At 36.5% G+C, this 19142-nt stretch overlaps 1 protein-coding gene across 1 annotated transcript in view; it reads left to right on the forward strand.

Annotated features, from left to right (window-relative positions):
* The window catches only part of DENND1B (DENN/MADD domain containing 1B), a 170586-nt gene extending 153343 nt beyond the window's left edge, over positions 1-17243 (forward strand). The window contains exons 20-23 of the mRNA XM_009884930.1: positions 251-361; positions 13891-13970; positions 15155-15371; positions 16601-17243. Coding sequence (XP_009883232.1) covers positions 251-361; positions 13891-13970; positions 15155-15371; positions 16601-17152 — 960 coding nt within the window. The 3' untranslated portion in view covers positions 17153-17243. The remainder of the gene's footprint in view (positions 1-250; positions 362-13890; positions 13971-15154; positions 15372-16600) is intronic.
* The last annotated feature ends 1899 nt before the right edge of the window (positions 17244-19142 follow it).

Genomic DNA, 19142 nt, shown 5'->3' on the forward strand with positions numbered 1-19142 from the left:
ATTTTATGCTATTTTAAGAAAACTTTCAAAAATATTTCCTAGACATTTGAACAATTAATCTTTTAAATGACAATGTTGATAGTTCAGCTTCCTAAAAAGCTAAATTTGATTTTCTTACTACAGATGGTATTTTCATGACAGTAATAGATTGTGGCAAGATAATTTTGAATGCATTCTGCATGCATAATATGGAAGGTAGGTTTGCAGATAATGATCATAAATAAAGGAATTTAAATCTGTTTTGTTGTAGGAGAATGAGGAAGAGTACGGAACTTGCAGCGCTGGCGCAGGACAGACTGGTCCTGTCTACACATTGCATTATGAGAAAAGAGCAAACTCGGAAAAACGGAGACTGGCACAGGTAAGACACCTGAAACTTGTGATGTTCTTCACACACACGAAAATTTTTTGCTACTTATAGTAATGCATCAGGGAATCTGTTCAAGATTACTGTCTGTGTTTGCATAGTGGGATTAGAAGGCTATACTAATAGAAATACTGCTATATTGCTTGAATGGAGGAAAAATACTGTTCATATTTCATCCCTGTTGAGAGGGGGAAAAGAAGGAGATTTATAGGTGTAGATCTGAGAATTAATTCTTAAATACTGTTTTTGATAAAGGCTTTTCACAGCAAATACATTCTGGTCTATTCACAGATCTGTGTTAAGCTATTTTTTTTTAGTTTCTTATAGTGGGGCGCATTAATTTTGCATTTCTAATAAATTGATTTGGCAGTTGTCTGGCTCTTAACCTTGCTCAGATAGTTATGATTTATTATTTTATTAATAAGTCAGCTAGTTAATACAGTGCCAATCTCTTGTCCTTTTGTTCTCTAATCCTTTCTAGTCTTGATTTGAAGTAACAGGTGTAATGTTTCAACTTTGGCAAATGTTTTAGTATCTTTGGATTCATTTTGACAGTTTTATTTCAAAGATATCAATAAAATAGTTTTTGTAACACTTTTTTCTGGGAATAAATGCCTGCATATGTACATATTTTAATGTGTGGGCATATATTTTTACATTATATTGTTATTGCGTGTTTTTAATATACATAATGAATGTTTTTATATGGATTTTTAATGCATATATCTTCCTCAGATAAGAATTAAGTATAAAAATTCAGTCCAGCTGATCTAACATAATTTAGTTTCCTACATTAGATATTGCAGTGATAAAAATCTGGACTGTCTGTTTAATCAATTTCATTTTGAATTAGTTTTTACCATAATAAATAGAAAGTTTGTGAAACAACATAGAACTGATGCAGATTATTGCTAAACAACATTGAAATTGTACATTAGTATTAAGTCATTATTTTTAGTAGGGTTATAAATAATACAAAGACTTTCTGCTTTAATTATTTAGGCAGGGTTTACTTTGTACATGTTTTCTTGATCTCTTAAAGCCAGTGATAAAGTCTTCAACTATGTACCCCCAGTATATTTTTATATACAGGCAACTATGTTGCCTGCATTCTTTTAGGAACTCGTGTACAGTAGACTTTTTCTCACTGAGTATCAGAAGAGAAGATATACACAATTGTAGATTCAGCTGCACTAATCTGTGAATGTTGGCTTATACTGCACTAAAAGCATTTTAGTTCCTCACATTATCAAATTATTTGGGGGGGAGTTGCTATATATTAAAATTACAGTTATCTATTAGAAACAAATATTTTAAGAACTATTTGTGTTATTAACATTAGAGCTCTATACTTGTACATTTAGAATTGTGTATCCATGTAAACACAAATGTACCCTTATAGTCAGTGAATTTTTATAGGCTGCTTTTATTAAAGAAATCTGCAGTAATTTACTGATATGGTAGTGCTGCCTTCTATTATACATGCACTTATATAGGATTTGTTTACTAGCAAAGCTTGTAACTAATAGCCCTACAGTTTTGCCCTACTGCAAACAGAAGATCCTGAGTCTTCTCCCCAGCTCTTGTCCCAAATGTCACTTGAGCCCAGTGGGCAGGAAGGAGCAAATGGTAATCCCTCCCCAAGAACTCCGGTCTTGTGCAGTTTCCTTCACCTCTCACTCAAGCTATTCCCACTTTTCCCTCATCCCCAAAAGCAAACCAACCAAAATATTTCTAAAAAATAATAGTCTGCTGTTGCTACTCTGTTTTTTTTCTTTTTTGATCTTGGTAAGTATGTGAATAAGATGACATAAATGCAAGTTCTTTTTGAATAAGTGCGAATTTTATGCTTTACGTCCAAATAAAAATATATATTTGTATTCCCGATTGCATGTGTATATGTTTGATCTAGTACTGAATCTTCCATTTAAAAGAAGCTAATTTCACAGATTGCTATTGTTGTCAGGTTTAATTTTTTTTTTCTGTAACTCTTTATCCTGCAAATGAACCCAGATTTCTAAAATGGTGCCCGTGAGTGTCTATAGCAGTATAAGGATAGTGCTAATGTGCAGTTCATGCATTTTGATGTATATTTAAAGTAAGGATCAGATATTGACTAAGTTGCAATGTCTGTGTATTCAAATATCGCCCCCGAAACCTGAACAAACAACAAACAAAAGAGAGAGATTGCTTTTAATGGTCCTCTTGCTTCCAAATGAGAGGAACCTCTGTCCTTTATCACTGTTTTTCCATACTGAAATATTTTAAAACTTAAGAATTTGGTGTTATATTTTATGTCATGTTAGATTTATGCATCACGGTTTTCGTTCTCCACTTCTTGGAAACAGTTAAACACAAATACTAACTATTAGTTATCTGAGATGCTGTGAAACATGTTTACTTCAAAACATTATGTATGATATGAAAGTTTCCTTCACTGTAAAAGATCATTTTAATGATTGGTTCATAACAGGATTTTGGGGTCTGGGCGGACATTTCCTTTACAATAGGAAGTGAATCTGCTTTTACCCCAACAAATAGTAGTTTGTATGTGGGTCTGCTAATTAGTACGGTTACTTCCTGTTTTGTTGATGAGGCTTTAATAAATGTCAAGGGTACAACCATGAAGATCTCCCAATTAGGCTTTGCGTTTGTAAAACCCAACCCCTTTGCTTTTGTGTGAAGATGACAGTTCCAACTGCAGCCTCAGCCTAACAGGGCTCAAGGGAAAGGATACTTCTCTGGTTTTATTGAAAACAAGGCCAGTTTGGCCCAGGGAGAATACCAGCACTGGTCACAGTGCAGAGCCGTTTTTAACAATGAATATTTACTAAGCTTTATCATTGCTGTCATAGTGGTTTTATTACTTTTTTTTTTGCCAGATTGGCAATAGGCTTTAAAAAAAAAAAAACCAAAACAAAACAGTAAATCAAAACAAATTATAGCATGTAAAATAGCTGTCAAAACCTAATCGGAGGATAAATAATTAAATGTGTTATTGCAAACTGTAGTGATCAGCTTGCCCTCCTATAATTTGCATTTCGAAAGTCTTTCCTAAAAAGAATAAAAAAATAACAGGAGTGCACTCATACGTGCCTGTGTGCACGCGTGTGCGCGCACACACAATTAATCTTGCCCTAAGATGAATTGTTCTATCTCTGTAATATTCATTTGAGCTTACTCTTGCTTAGGTTAGCTGTTCTAGGCTTTTTATATGTGTGCGAGCTTAACTATATTGCAAGTCAACATTAACAGATGGATTGCCCTAAGCAAGGGAAAACCACAACAACAAAATCTAGTGAAAGTGGAGGATTGAAGCTTTTTGTTGTTAAGCCTTATTAAAACCTTGGCATGTGCACTGCTGTTAACTGTTTCATGCCTAGATTTAGTAATACGTCTCTGGTGTGTTTTGTCTACTACATTAATTAGGTATGTAGAAGATATCCCAAAAATTTTAGCAGGTAATTTCTTATAAAATTAATGCAAGCATGAGATTGCTTCAACTATGCAGTGTTTTGCCAACGATATTGCTGAGTTCCTTTAACTATTGATGAGTCGGGTACGGTAGTGCATGTATTAGACTACTGTGCATTTGGTTTTTGAATAATCTATTTTAATTCCATTTCATTATATGCTCCCAGGTAGTGCAGATTTCTGGGTAGACAGGGACCTAAATGCAATGAGAGCTGTATAAAATTGTTCCAAATTAATATATAATTAAAAAGAGAGTGGGTTTATTATGAGCCTGGATGGAATGCCAGGAAGATCTGTGCAATTTCGTGAATATGATCTTTGTAATTTTACCGTTATGTCAGGTGATAGGGTAACTTATTAAAAATGGAGCATTTCAGGATGTCAGTAGTATTTACTGGCTAATAAAACATTCCTGAAGATTTGCAGAATACCGGGTAAGAACTACCAGTTCACTTTATAATTAGGAAGTTAGCAATGTCCCCTTGTCTCTAAGGAAATGTATGTAGTACCTGTACCTTTAGGCATGCACTACTTTGCAGCCGTAATGGAAACTTGGGCCTTTGGCATTTGGATTCTAAGTGTGGATTTACCAGAAATCCCTGTGTGTCAGCACTACCTTAAATGTTCGTATATCGAAGGAACCAAGTGATCTACTTCCCATGACATTGCAGGATTTAAATACAGTGTCTAAGAAGGTTTTAAAAACACTTTTGCATAAGGTAATGAAAGCCAAGTTAGACTAAACTTTTTTCTTAGTATTCTCGAACAGAAAATAATTACTGGTTTTTGTTCTTTTTAAAAGCATATCGCAAATGTGGCTTTTACACTTTTATTGCGGTATATCCTAGTAACTAGACAATATGTAATTCAGCTTGCTGTAAGTATGCTTGGCTTCTGTTCAACAAAGATAGCAAGTGTCAGGCAGCAAGATGTGTTCAGAATAACCTCACCTTCAAGAGTGCCCCATTTATCAATACCCCTACAATGCCGGGTAAAATAAATGACATAATCATTAGCTACAAAGGGCTTCCAGTAACAGATTACCCTCCGAACCTGAAAAAGGTGGTGAGACTGGGCTATTCTGAAGACTTTTTTTTTTTTCTGGGAACATGAAAGAGGAGACGAAATGCTTGTGATAATCCAGTGCTGAATATACATATTCTGTACAAGGAGACTGGACCCCTTTTAAGAGAGAGAGAAAAAAAAAAAAAAAAGAAAAGAAATCCTGCAGACAACTCTACAATAATTTCAGAAACATAAAAGCTCTGATTAGGGGCCTTTACCTATATTTGGATTCAGATGATGTGCTTGAGATCACATCTATGCCTAGCATCCACAGATAATACTGGTTATATAGCTGAAGGTATCTTCTCTCATTGACTAAAACATTACAAATTGACAGATGTCATGAACGGTAACAGCTAGTTTTTAATTTGAGTCAGGTTTTGTTTCTGTAAAATATAGTTTTGAAGTTAAGATTTGGTCGATTAATAAATTCTATTTCTTTAGCTAATGCGGTGTAATTTTGAAAATATTGTAGATATCATTCGCTTTCTTTAATTTGAAGAAAAATCTTTTGTCTTGGTGTGTCAAGTAAGATCTCTTCATTCTGCAAAACAGTCAGATTTCCTTTTAATTAAAAATGAAAAAGCCAGGCAGCAAAAATCCAAATTGTAGATTACGAGAGTGCCCTCTTGTGGCTCTGATACCTTTCCAAAGTACTACAGGCACACATGTATCCTTTGCCTTGTTATAAACCTTGCTTTTTACAACAGAAGACCTCTTAGAAATCAAGCGGTACTTCCTTTATTTTTTTTTTTTTTTAACTGAAAGATTATCTGGATTTGGTGAAACTTAAACATTTAGGTGCTTTCATGTGTCATGCATAATTTTATTTTCAGGAATGTACAATACTAAGTAGAGGTATAATTACAAGATTGCTCAAACCTCCTCCCCACAAGAAGATAGTAGATAGTGTCTCTGAACAGTGGCAGTGGCTGATTTTAATTTAGTCAGTGAACACACTTAAAAGTAAAAAGAAGCAGTATAAGTTTGTAACGATTTTTTTTTTTTTCGGTATTCTTATTAGTGTGAGCTCTTTCCTCTTCTCTACCCCGATCTCTTCTCACCATAGTTTTAAGTGAAGAACTGTTGCAAGTCTCCACAGCAGAGTTCTGCCATTCATTCTGCAACCATAAACCACCATAAAGCTTGTGGCTGCCTGTTCTTCTTTGAGTTTTGCAGTAAACATCACTTGAGAAATCTCTCCACTAATTACCATGATGCCAATTTAAAAAAAAAAAAAAAAAAAAAAAAAGGAAAGGAAAGATAGGGTAACGTTAAGGAAGGAAATCATTCTGGAATTTTTTGTTACCCTGTAGGCATTTAGTGGAATGCTGTTTTTTCAGGTTGAAGTCATCATCACATCTACATCTACATCTGATTTATCCTCCTGAGAGAGACATTTAGGCAAGCAAAAAGTTTGCAGGTGCATTTTCTGGCTATTGTTGTCACCTATTTTAGGTTTTTAGCAAATAGAAAGGCAGCCTTTTTGAGGGTCTCTCTTCTATAAACGAATGAACCATACTGGTATATCTACCAAAATCTCTTTTTTTCTGAAGGATCTGAAAGAAAAATGCTACTTCACAAAGTATCTACAAAACTTCAAAAAGGATGAACCTTTCTGTCCTTAGTAGTTGATTGAAATAAATGGATTAATTTTTTCATCAGGAGAATTTATTGACATGATAATGTAACAGTGGTATCTTCTGCTTTCATTTGCTGTGTATCTTCTATTTTCCCCGGATTGTGTTTTGGCTCCACCTGGCCAAAACAGGGAGCCAGAAGAACCATCAGCTAACGGTTGGGACCTGTGTCCCAACTTCAGTGTTGCTTTTGCCTTCTGGCCTGAAAGTTTGGAGAGCACAACCTTATGTCTAAAGCTTCAGCTCTCATACTATATGTTCCCTAACCTTTTCTATCTCTCTCTAGTCCTGTACCAAAGAGTGAAAAAAATGAATAAAAAAGTTCAATTAAGGAATAAAGTTTGGCTGGGACCCAAAGGAGGGAGACACAGAAGAAATGGGAAAAGCTTTTCCTGCAGGGATCTTAGCATCTCTGAATGTGAAAGCCCGGATTCAACCCATTTAATTTGAGACATGACTGACTGAAATGCTGAAGTTAGCAGCAGTGCTACCCTAAGCTCTTTCTGCAGTAAGTGGAGAGAGAGAGGCATGACCAAAGGGCAACTCAGCCCACCTAAAATCTAGATTGCATTGTGATGATGCCTTTCTCCTTCTGTTTATTGTCTGATTTAGGCTCTAAAATATCTGAAATAAGTGAATAGCATCCAAATCTGAGTGCCATCCATGTTCCCCAGCACCTTGTAGAGGAAGACCTTTGTTGAGCAGAAGACTCCTACTGGTGCAAACAGGAGGAGGGACTCCTCCATGCCAATCTTTCTGTTGGGAGCCTTAGACAGAAATATGCTTGGAATCAAGATTTCTGTTTCTAAGGCATAGTCTTTTTTTTCTTGCAAATGCGATGAGTGTGTCTGTTTTCAAGCATCATACAGAGCTTCTCTCAAATGCGTTCTTCCACTGTCCATAGGTCTGAGTTCAGTGCTGCTCAGGTTTTCTCCATCTAAATTTCTGTGACGCTTGATGTCTTCCATTAAAACTTGAAAGCTAGAGGTATTTGATGTTTGTGTTTGGGATCGCATCCGCATTGTACATTTTAACTTCAGTGGTTTTGGTAAGTTTTCCTTTGAAAAATCACACATGATCTGCAAACAGTGCTTCCAGCAGTGATTTTGCCATGCTTATCTAAGGATCTGATGAACATTTTAGCCAAAAGATCAATTAACCAGTAATCTCTGTTTTACCTGCTTAGGAATTTTATCACACAGGTAGCATGTTCCAGCCAGACAAATGGGGTTTCCAGCAATTCTGATTCATTAAAGTCGCAGACTGTGCACTCAAGTTACTTCCAGGTCTCTTGACTTTCCTGTTATTTCAAAAGCACGTTCCCTTTTCTACCTGTGTGCATATGGACATTCACATGCCTTTGTGCATATGAACACTGATTAGTTTTTCTTTTCTGACACACGTTCCCCCTTATCTTCTTGCTCTTCTCACCACTGTGACCCCCCCAACCCTCCATTCGCTCATTTCCCTTCCCTCTAATCATTGAGTAAACCTAAGGCATTAATAATCACTGGAAAGGGAAAATAAGTGATATTTTTCTTAGTTAGTTTTTGTAACTCGAAATTCTCCCTGGTGAACATGATTCTTAAAATCATCCACAAAAAAACCCAAACCCATAAAGAATATTTGTTTATAAAAGAGCTGCTCGCTTTAGTTGTTGCACATGGTACTGAAAATCTCCATGTCCTATTTTGAAACACTAAAGCTTCTGCTTGTTGCCAGTTAATGTGAAGCCAGGCTGCCTTCAGATGGTTCACTCTTTGCAGCTAGACTGATGTGTGGCATGGTGCCACAGTGTGTCAGCTGAAAACGGCCGGTTTTGCTAAGAATAGCCTCTGTGCCATTGAGAAGAATGAGTGAGAACTAGATATTTGGAGGTGTACCTTACTGAAGGCAGCGTCACAGCTCGGTCTCATTCAGAGGGACAGGAGGTAGCACAGGCTTCCTGAGGGAAAAATGGTCTGTGATTCGTCAGAAAAAATGGAAGTTTATTTGCTGTTTTGGAGAAAACCATAACTATTTCTTAAAAATATTTGCAGAAACAAGATTAATCCTTAAAAATCAAAAGCGGCATTATAAAATTCTCAGATATTATCTGTGTTCAGGAGTATAGCATACATAAAAGTTAGGAAGCTTAGAGTTTGTGAATTTTTCACCTGAGTAATTCAGAATGTAAATAATTATAATATGGCATCCATGACTAAGTATCTCAAGGAATTTATCATCCTTACTTATAATAAATCCTACCTCAATGCAGATATTAATGGTTCCTGTAACTGTACAGAAGTCAGCGGAGATCTCTGTTGCATTACAGCTTACTTGTCGTTCCAAAGTACTGCTCCCATACTCTTATCTACACATTGCTGGTTGTCTATGAGTTTGAACAGATTTTGGGTGATTTCCTGCTCTTGCAGGATCTTTATTGTCACAGAAGAGGATTTCTTTCTGTCATTGGGAACCTACTTTGTTTGTGTATCTCTGTTTCCCTATCATTTTAACTAACAGGGTATCAGATTTGATGACACTTTTGTCTCATAAAGCAGTGGATGTTTCCAACCACTTCACATTCTTCTAAATGTATCATCTATGTGTCTGAATCTCTTAAGTAGAGAATGTTTCTATGCTAGGAAGGTTTTTTTTATTTAACATTAATAGTTTTTAAATTATATGTTATAATTTAAAAAAAATTTAAAAGCAAATATGACATCTTAGATAATATCTATTTAATTTATATCCAGGACAACTTTTCTGATATCAGAGCCTTATTTTTGTGAGGCACCATTACTTTGTGCTACTTTCTGTGACTAAAAACACACAAGTGATTTTTTTGAACAAGTGAATTTTTTCTAGAAATTATCTAGAATTACTGCTTGCATCTATCCTGGTCTGGTGTCCATGTAGCTAATTGGTATCCCTAGCCCTACTTTAAGCTTGTGGTCATTTGTACAATGTCCCAGAAAAAGAAGGGCATTGAAGAAGAGAAAGTTTAGAAACTGTACTATTTTTTCATCGCTCTTATTTCCCTTTTCCCCCATCAGTCTCAGCTCTTTTGGAGTGTAATGTGAAGTACTTTCCTGTGATTTTATTATACATTGCTTTAGGTTACAGTCTTTAACCGGAAAGGAAGGCAACGGGTTGCGCTTAACTAGAAAGTTTGATTGAGAGATGTTTTGCCTCCCTACTGGAGGCGAAGCCATAATTATGTCTGTGATTGCGTTGTATAGGAGGATAGTTAAAATAAAATACTGAATCATAAATAACAGTGGACTTGTATTTATTTTGCTTTCTTGTATTGAATGAATAATCTTTGAATTTTTAAGAAAAAGGAAACAGTAGTTCATAGATTTAAACCATAGTAGATATTTTTCTTTTCTTGAAACTTTATACGTGTTGATGTATTGAGTAGCCGGTAAATGTGAAATTATATGTGGGCTGCCATTTATCAAAAGAGTATTTGTTTCTCACTTTGAGGACAATTAATAGCAGCAGCCTTGTTAAACTTCCTGCCTTAGTATCGATCAATAAGCTCTCATTCCAGAAAGCTGTGCTTCTGAAAGGTCTAGCATTAAATAAAAAGCTGACATTTCAAAGATTGACTTTCATGCCCAATCAAGAATGTAACCATCTTACATTTAAATCTTTAGCATTCATGTATTTTGTCTACATTTTTATGCCAAAGTAGTACATTTTGCAAGGCTACCAGCAAGCAGAAGAGAACAGTTAAAGGACCTGTTCTCACTTTGTTTGGTTCTACCCGTATTTATTCTGTCAGCACCTTCTTTTTCAGTGATCAGCGTTTACCACAACTGTATAGGTAGCACACCACTTGCAGAATGCGATTTTGCAGTTGGGCAGAAACCAAAGAGGATGTATACTACGTATACAAAAAGGATATATATCCTCATGCCCCCTGCAGTTGTTCCTGTGCTGTACTTTATGCACAGGCTTGATGGTTCAACAGTGGCTTGCGGAGAGCGTGAGCTTGTTGTGTTTAAGTATGTGAACTCTGATATTCTGAGCAAGATGAGAGGTGGGTTCTTGCGGTGCAGTGTGCCTGAAGATAAGAAAATTTTGAAATAGCAAAAGTTGAATAAAGTTTTGATATGAAGTAGATACATTAAATAATAGATTTATTGCGTAAGCAGAACTAGTTGGAAGAAGCAAAACAATTGAGTACTTTAAAGAAGTTTGTTGCTTTATTTTATAGAAAAAACCATGACAGTCTATTAAGACTTTATAAAGTTCTGGTGCAGCAAGAAAGGAGTGTTACCGTATCATTTCTTGTGGTAATAAATTTAAATGGTCTGGTTGTTATTAGAATGCTGATCAGGAAGGAAACAGAAGTCTGTCCTTTTTTCATAAAAAGGTATAAAAAAGGTTACACACTTCAATATGCAGAAAAGACAGAAATTAAAAGCTTAAATAACTGCAAACAGCAGGGTACGTCAGTAATGGAAGGACTTCTTAAATGACTTTGACAGCTTTTGCAGGTGCACGTACTATGTCACTTTGCGTAGTGGAGCACTGAAAAAGATTTATGGTTCTCCTTTTGGAATTTATTAAGAGTTTCTTTCTTTCTTTTTCTTTCTTTGCAAACTAGTCTGGACATACCCCTCCCTTGCAGTCTTTTTTATTACAGCTCCTAGAGGAAAGTCACCTATTCAAAAACATGTGTTGCTTGTTGTCTCCATGGCTAGCTCACAGAGCTGTAAACTCTGGAGAATGTTGTTATTTACAGCCAGATATTTTCCTTTCCTTCCCCTTTTGCTTTTTTTCTTTGTATGTAAATCCCATTTTATTTGCTTTAGTTTTTGAAAGTCTTCGTATAATTTTGTAACCCAAACATTTAAATTGGTAACACAACTATTTTTTTCAAAGAGAGAGTCTGACCGTCAGGAACTAGAAGTTTTTGTTTTGCATTGGGTTTTTGTTTTTTGTTGTTTTGGTTTTTGTTGTTTTTTTTTAGGTTTATCAACGTATGCTCTATTCCTTTATTATGTTATTCTTCTTTCACTAACACACTTGCATAATACTGTTTGTAGATGCTCTGAGGGGCCACCGCTATGCCTGTGGTGTCTGCTGATTCTAATTAATTTTGTTCAGTTCCTGTTTTTCAAAGACACAACCTTCCTTTTTTTTCTTTTTCTTTTTTTTTCTTTTGAAACTTGCCATCTACACTCTTTGAAACATTATTTATTATTTTGACAAATTAGTGAGTGTTATCTTGTGTGATTTTATTCCATTGACAGGATTAATCCATCTAGAGATGAACAAGTGTTGGTTTTAGTTTTGTTTTCTGAAATTTCTCAACATTTTGAAAGAACCTTCTTTCCTGCAAAATCTTGTCTTTATGTTAGTAGAAGTAAATGCGATGGTAGTATCTAATTCTGATTCGAATTCCAAAAAAAGTGAGACAGATGGGGTTTTGCTGTCCAAGAGTCAGTTCCAGGATTAGAGCTTTACCAAACCACAGAATGGGAGGGGTTGGAAGGGACCTTCAGAGATAATCTAGTCCCACCCCACAGCCAAAGCAGGTTCGCCTAGAGCAGGATGGACAGGATCGCATCCAGGTGGGTTTTTCTCTCCAGAGGAGACTCCACCCCTCTCTGGGCAGCCTGTTCCAGTAACTACAATGAATGTCACGTCAGAATTTTCTTGGGGAAGTAGTGAATTCGCAGTGTTATAGAAACAAAGTATTTTAATTGTCCCGGTGAAGAGAAATATTTAAAGCAGCAACTTTTAAACTGAAAACAGTGACTGTAGTTGTGGCAGTGAGATAACCAATTAAGAATAGCAATTAAGAGTGGTTAACCTCCCTTTAGTTACAAGTGGTGATGTGGTTGATTACAACACTGATGGGAATGACACAAGGAACTCACAAAACTGGGAAGGAGTTAGAAAGATCAATAATTTGTTTTTCTGCATTCCATCTAATAACTTTTGCTCAGTCTGGGGTCTTTCATAGTTTTTATACTCTAATAATTCTCTCATTTTCTGTCAATTGTTACTTGGTTTAACACATTAAGAATCATGTGTCCGCTTTGTGGGCAAAGAACTATGGAAAGTTTTATCAAAACTTGCTGTTTTAATGAAATCTGCTCTTGTTGAACAAGAAAAAAATGTGTCAGTCTGCAAAGAGTAATGATGGGGAAGAAGGTTACCGAGAGTGTCCTGGTACATGTAGAATATTTACAACATCTATAATAGGGGACGTACTGAAATCCTCACAGTACAAGATTTCCACGTCTTGTAGCCTGAAATCAAGGCCATATTTCTTCCCCATTAGGGGCTTGTTGTAGGTTTAGGCATTTGGTGAACTGCATGATGAGATGTGTGCAGTAGCACTTCTTTTTACTTGCGTATGATTTTCTTTAAAGTTAGCTAACACCATTTTCCCTTTGCACAAATTCTATCCATATGTCTTTAAATTATGGCCAGTTTTCTGAGGTTCAGAATTTTTTCAGTGGATTGATTGCCTGCATAGTTAAACTTTTTAGGTTTTTGATGCACAGACCTTAGCACAGTCATTTGTGAAGCACAAGTGACTAAAATTCCTGACTTAAGTGTTCTGGTCAAGGTAGAGGCTTTTTTCAAGTATAATAGAAATCTTTAGCCTGGTTCTGTTTGCTAAATAATAATGTGATAAAACAGGTTAGTGAGTACTCAGTATGGTAGTGTGTGAGTTTACAGCACACCAGCTACTCCATGCTCCCCATGGGATGCTCTGAGTGTACGCTAACTTTGAGTTAACTGTAATTTACAGTAAAATATCCTGCACAAAGGCATTTTTCGTGCCACTTTCGAGCTGGCACACTCCTTCCTTTGCAATTCTGTTTAACACCCTGACATAAATATAGCTATGTAAAGACACTCCTGACTTCTTTTGTATTTTCTACTTCAAAAATCCATTTTTCTTCATGCTCAGTAAACCACATCAACCAAAACTTGGCAAATATTTCTATCAGAAAATAGTAAACCACAGTGCTTTTTGTGATACGCTTGCAAGAAAGGGTAAGTAGTAAACTTGAGTGATGCTTTTCCTCCAATCGCCAGTCTTCTGCTAATCAAGGCTTTGCATAAATAATAAGGCACTCCAGGTTTTGCATAAATAATAAGGCCCTCCATAGGCCACAAAGAAAAATGGTTCTCTTGCTCTTTAATTGGTGATGCTTGAGGACATCACATCCTCTTATTGCAACTTTTAGAAGACTTGATCGATATGTGGTTTTCCTCATCAAGTATTCAGGAAGTTTTAATGAGTAAAGCAGCAGGTAGACTCCAAATAAGTAATGCTGATATAGAAGAAATAAACAAAAATGATAATGTTAAATTTCTGTCCTCCAGACTCGTTTCAACCAGCGTCTCAGTAACCAGGATTTTACCTTGGATGAAGACGATGATGATGAGACGGAGAGAACAAGCAAGTAAGAAGCCTGTTTGGATGTGTGTGTATGTATGGGAGGAAGGGTAACTAGTGTTATTCAGCAAAGCTGAGTTCAAGTGACGCATTTTTCTCCTGTCCAGGCAGCTAGCTTGAGTCTTGATCTAAATAGGTCAAGTGCTTTAGGATTAAATCTGTTTTTAAAAAGAGGAACAGGCTATTATATATTTTCATTATTTATAGTGTCTAGAAGAGCTTGACATAATCCTGAGTCTTCACAGAATCAAGATAAAAAGATACATACGCAAAGAAGCAGCGAAATAATGTTTGTCAACATGGTGGGCAGTGACCTCAGCTAATCTATTCTTTAAGTCTTGTGTTGTGGTCATCACAATCGAGAGTTTTCTGAAGGGTCTGAAAGAGAAATGTTGCCTAGTGAGTTTTATATCAAGAACTTCCTATGTGTGAATTAAAGGAAAATTGTAAGTTGAGGCTTAAGCTGCAGTGAGGCATTCTCTGATTGAATTCAGGAGATGCTCTTTGATAATGAACATATGAATATAAACCATGAAGGATCTTGAAAGCGAAGTCAGGCAGCTTAAGCGTGATGCAGTAGGGAAGAGGGAGCTACAGAAGTGTTCAAAGGATATAATCAAAACAGTGAGCCATGGAAATACTCTTTGTAGTAGCAAGGGGAGGAGACGGCAGTAGCGTGGGGGTCAGAGGTAAGAGTATTGCAATGAATGAAAGAGAAAATAAGAGACAAAAGCACGAGTTTTACTTGCAGATAGGCAATACTCCAGTAAATCTTGCCATATGACAGAGGAAGAGTTGCAGTTAAAGAGTCTCGCCACTAGAACAAAATATGTGGCTGGGTCAGCTGGAGAGGTGTAGCGACACTGACCTAAGTGTAAGGTGTAGACAAGGGAAAAGAGGAACCAATTTTGGAATAACTGTAAAATTTGGAGGGAGGATGTGGGAAGCCATATTAAGGGTGACTTGAAGTAACAGTTATAGTGGTTGGGGAAGAGCCAGGAGACAGGAAAGCCAACTGATGGTAACAGCATCTCCATAGATATACATATATGTTTAGGAAAATTCTCGAGGAGAAAGAAATAAACGTTCCCTTTCAAAAGTCTTGGAACACATTCTCTGACTCACTTTCGGAATTGGCTGTAATAAAATGGCTTTTATGTTCTTAGCTGATGGAAAAGTTTTTGTTTTCAGGTTATCATCAGAAGACAGTGAAGAAACTTCTGCTTACTTTTATGATAGTGATGATTCTGGTGAAACTGGAATAACTCCTCAGCATCAAGGAGAAATGGACTTGCTTGGGGAGATTTTGGACACGCTGAGCACACACAGTTCGGATCAAGGAAAGCTCTCAGGAGCAAAGAGCCTGGATTTCTTTAAGTCAATGGATGACATTGATTACAAGACTGCGGTTAGTGCTCTGCTTTCATTTGAAAAACAACCCCAATCCTTTTATAGTGGAATCCTGCACTTGTGGAATCAACAACATGCAGCTCAGACACTGCAGCATAGTCCTTAGAATTGCTGGTGTGTCTTCCTGGGACAGTACACCTATGCTGGCCACTGCATGGTGGTTTTTCACCAGCCAAGAGATTGGTTACACCTTTGTCCAGTTTACCAAGTCATCTTGGAACATTATTTTTCCCTTATAACAGTAACCACATATAGAGCTGTGAATAATGTAATAATTTACATAAACAAATAGTTTAATATTATATTTAGCTGTTTGATCTGGTATTCCCAGGCTGATTTTAGTCTTTTTTTTTTTTTTTAAAAAAAATGTGGTTTAGAAGGTACTTATTTCTATTTTCACCTTGCATCCTTAAACTAGTCATAGTGATATGGTGATTTTTCCATCTAGATTAAGTCATGGGATCCATGTGGTAATTGCACCTGAAGCACTGCTAGAATAGTACTCCAGAGATTTCTAGGAGGGCTTCTTGATCCTTTTTTAGGTAAAGTTGCACAAGACCTGTAGTGTAAACAAACTGCTTGCCTACAACTTTAAAACCCTCATCAAGTCACTGCTGTGATGTTAGTTGAAAAAATAGTTTTGTTTTTGAATTGCAGCTCCTATCAGCTGTCCAACATTTACTTTTGCTGAAAGGGATCCTATAGTAGAAGATTCGTTACTGGAACAGCAAATTCTGATGCAAATGTTTAAAAAGCTTGTAAAATTTTATATTATGAGTGTCACACAGGAGTCACATTAATAAAATGCCCATTTTTTGTTTGTTTGGCTAAAAAATTTAATATTGAAAGCCAGTATAATTAATTACTGAAGCAAAGAGGAAATGCCATCTGGTTTTAGTTTTAGTCCAGCTCCTTCTCGTATTATGGGTACAAACCAGCAAAGTGTGTCTTTGTTCACTGTCAAAATTGCTTGTGCAAAGACTGAATGGACAGGGGAGACAGAAATCCTTCCTTTGTACAAAAAGCAATCCTTAGGATAAGAGAGTGTTCTGGCAAGGAAGTGTAAAAGCGCTTGTTCTTACATTGTTTCTGGGATTGTTGTTTTGTAACATTGAACCCCAAAGGGGATCCATGATTTAGGAACACACAAAATCCATTACAGTATTTTTGTTTCAGTGTAGGACGTTTCGTCTGACATTAACTATAAACACATGTTCTCTCTTTCAGAACAAGTCGAATGCACCTAGTGAGAGCAACCTTACCCTGCTCTGCAGCAGTGCTAATGATCAAGCAGAGTGGAACCTCGGTCAGGATGACAGCGTCCTCCACGGGAAGCAGCTCCCTCCATCACCAAGAAAGCAAGTTTCTTCTGGTGGCCATAGAGAATCTCTCTCAAGGCTGGAAGAAGAAAGTAGTGACAAAACCTTTATTGCTGACAAGGTGGACACCAGTAGTATGGCATCCCCATCTCCAGTACGATCAAGTGCCCAGTTTGCTTCCCTAGAAAGTTTCAAAGCAGGCTATTCTTCTTACAAGTATGCAAGGCGGAATGAAACACTAAGCAATACCTCAGAAGATCAGCTCCCAGCAGGTCTCGCTCAACATCCATCCATTCTGGTCCCTTGGGAGAAAGATGGGAAGGAAGGAAATGAAACTCCGGAAGAGGGTGGGCTTCTTCAAGAAGTGGTGTCATTGTGCAAACTGAATTCTGCTTTTCACTATGGTTTGAATATTTCAAAGGATAGCTTATCCAGCAGTAGTAGTGGAAATAAAACGTAAGAAAACTGTGAGAAGAGAAACTTGACTCCCATCAGAAGTTAAAGGGAGACTACTCAGGACTCCATATACTCCATATAACATGATAACCAAAAGATAAAAAAGGAATAAGAGGTCCTCAGTCATAAAAATAATTCTCTTCAGTTGAGTATGCATTTTCTGCCATTGGGACATCTGCTTCTATGTTTACCCAGTTCATTTGTTGGCTGTAGTTAGGTCCACAAAATGGAACTAAATATATGAATGCACTCTTAAATCAGGTACTAGTTAGTGTCTGTGTTAAAAATACAGCAGGTGTATGGTGCTTCCTAGCATTTGCTTCCTCTAAGCAGCAGGAGAGGTATCACCTAACAGGTAACCAGGTTTTGAAGGTACTATATTAATCCCATTAAGCATGAAAAGAACTGAGCAATCTGATTTGTCTGAAATGTACAAATGTTAATATTTGTAATGAATAATAATTGCCTTAATCTTTTGAGAGGAGGTTTAACTATCTTAGAAGATGAATGCAAATCTACAAAACAGCAATAATGATTTTCCATGGCAAGAATTTGCTTCAGCAAAGGGGGGGGAAAGGAAACTTTTTTTAGATTAAGGAATTTCTTGTGAATATAGCTTGGAACTTACTCCAAACTAAAACTGTGGCCCTGTCTTCCAGACTTTGAAAAGATGGCACATGCTTTTCTCTCTTCTGTAAAGTACATGAAGTGCTGAATTATAATGTGACGTTTATTAACTTCTGTTTACAACTAAGACACTTTAAAGACGTATTATCTGGTTTCCCTAGGTAGACTATTTCACCTAAAAATTTTCAGAAAGGAAAGTGTAAGTGGAATTGATAGATTTCTGTTATTTTTTATTTTCTACGGTTTAATAGTGTTTGAAAACTAATTTGTGCCTCCTACAAGTATTTTCTTTCCATTTTTAGTAGCTACCTTTTTGAAGGTAGATTGAATTACTGTTACTTAAAGTCATATTTAGTTAAATTATTAAAGAGTCTTGACTGAAAATTAGTTGTAACACTAGAAAACTAAAATTACAGATTCAGCTTGAGACTGCGTACATCCAACTCTCATTTTAGCCAAGGTGAACAACCAAAAATCTCTTTCTAAATTCAGTGAAGGGGAATAGATGGACTTGATGTATATTGTATTTAGAACAAGCATTTGTCCTCCTTCTGGCAGCGTTCCTGAGTAATGTTTGGATATTTAAAGTATGAAAATTCTTGCTGCTACACGGAGCAGCTCTTTCCTATTTTTTTTTTTAATTTATTTTTTAATTTTCCTCCCCTTTTCTTTTTCTACCTCTCCTCCTTACCATAAATACATTGTCCTCCATGCCCTCCACAATAGCTCAAGACAGGGAAGGCATGAAGAAAATTTAATTGGAAATTGTCAACTTTGAAGGATATTTGTGTTGCAGGTGACAGAAGTAACACATGGGTATAAAATGAACTGTGCCTGAGAAGAATGCTTTCCTGCTCTTCTAAACTCATGTCAGAAATCCTTTTTTCTTTCTTTCCCTCTTTGACATGAATGGTTAGTGTTAATCTCAGTATGGGCCTGAGTGAGCACATTCATGAGGTCAGTATTTGGATCATGTTGCACTTTAATATCTTAATAGTTTGTAGCAAAGTTTAGTATCTGTTGACACATGGAGATTTATGAATGATTTTTCCCTCTAGCTGACACAAATGGGAAGGGCTTGTTTGACTGCTTTATTACAAGGCAGCTCACCTAAGGGAATGGATCCATATCATTACAGAGGCAACGTTTGATGCTTGACCAAAGAGCAGCAGTAGGGTGAGACCTTGGCTTTGTTTATACAAAAAGTTTCAGCTTGTTCCAGAATGAGAAGAGCTGGGCCAGTACTTGTCATTGAGGATGAGCCTCCAGAACTGTTGTTTTTTTTTTTTTTAATCAGTGCAGTGAAGGCAAAAGGTTGTGAAAGTGCAAATCTTACAGAAATATCTGTGTTTGTTTAAAGCGTGAGC

This window comes from Charadrius vociferus, unplaced genomic scaffold, assembly GCF_000708025.1.
Source record: "Charadrius vociferus isolate BGI_N301 unplaced genomic scaffold, ASM70802v2 scaffold163, whole genome shotgun sequence".
NCBI classification, from domain to species: Eukaryota; Metazoa; Chordata; class Aves; order Charadriiformes; family Charadriidae; genus Charadrius; species Charadrius vociferus.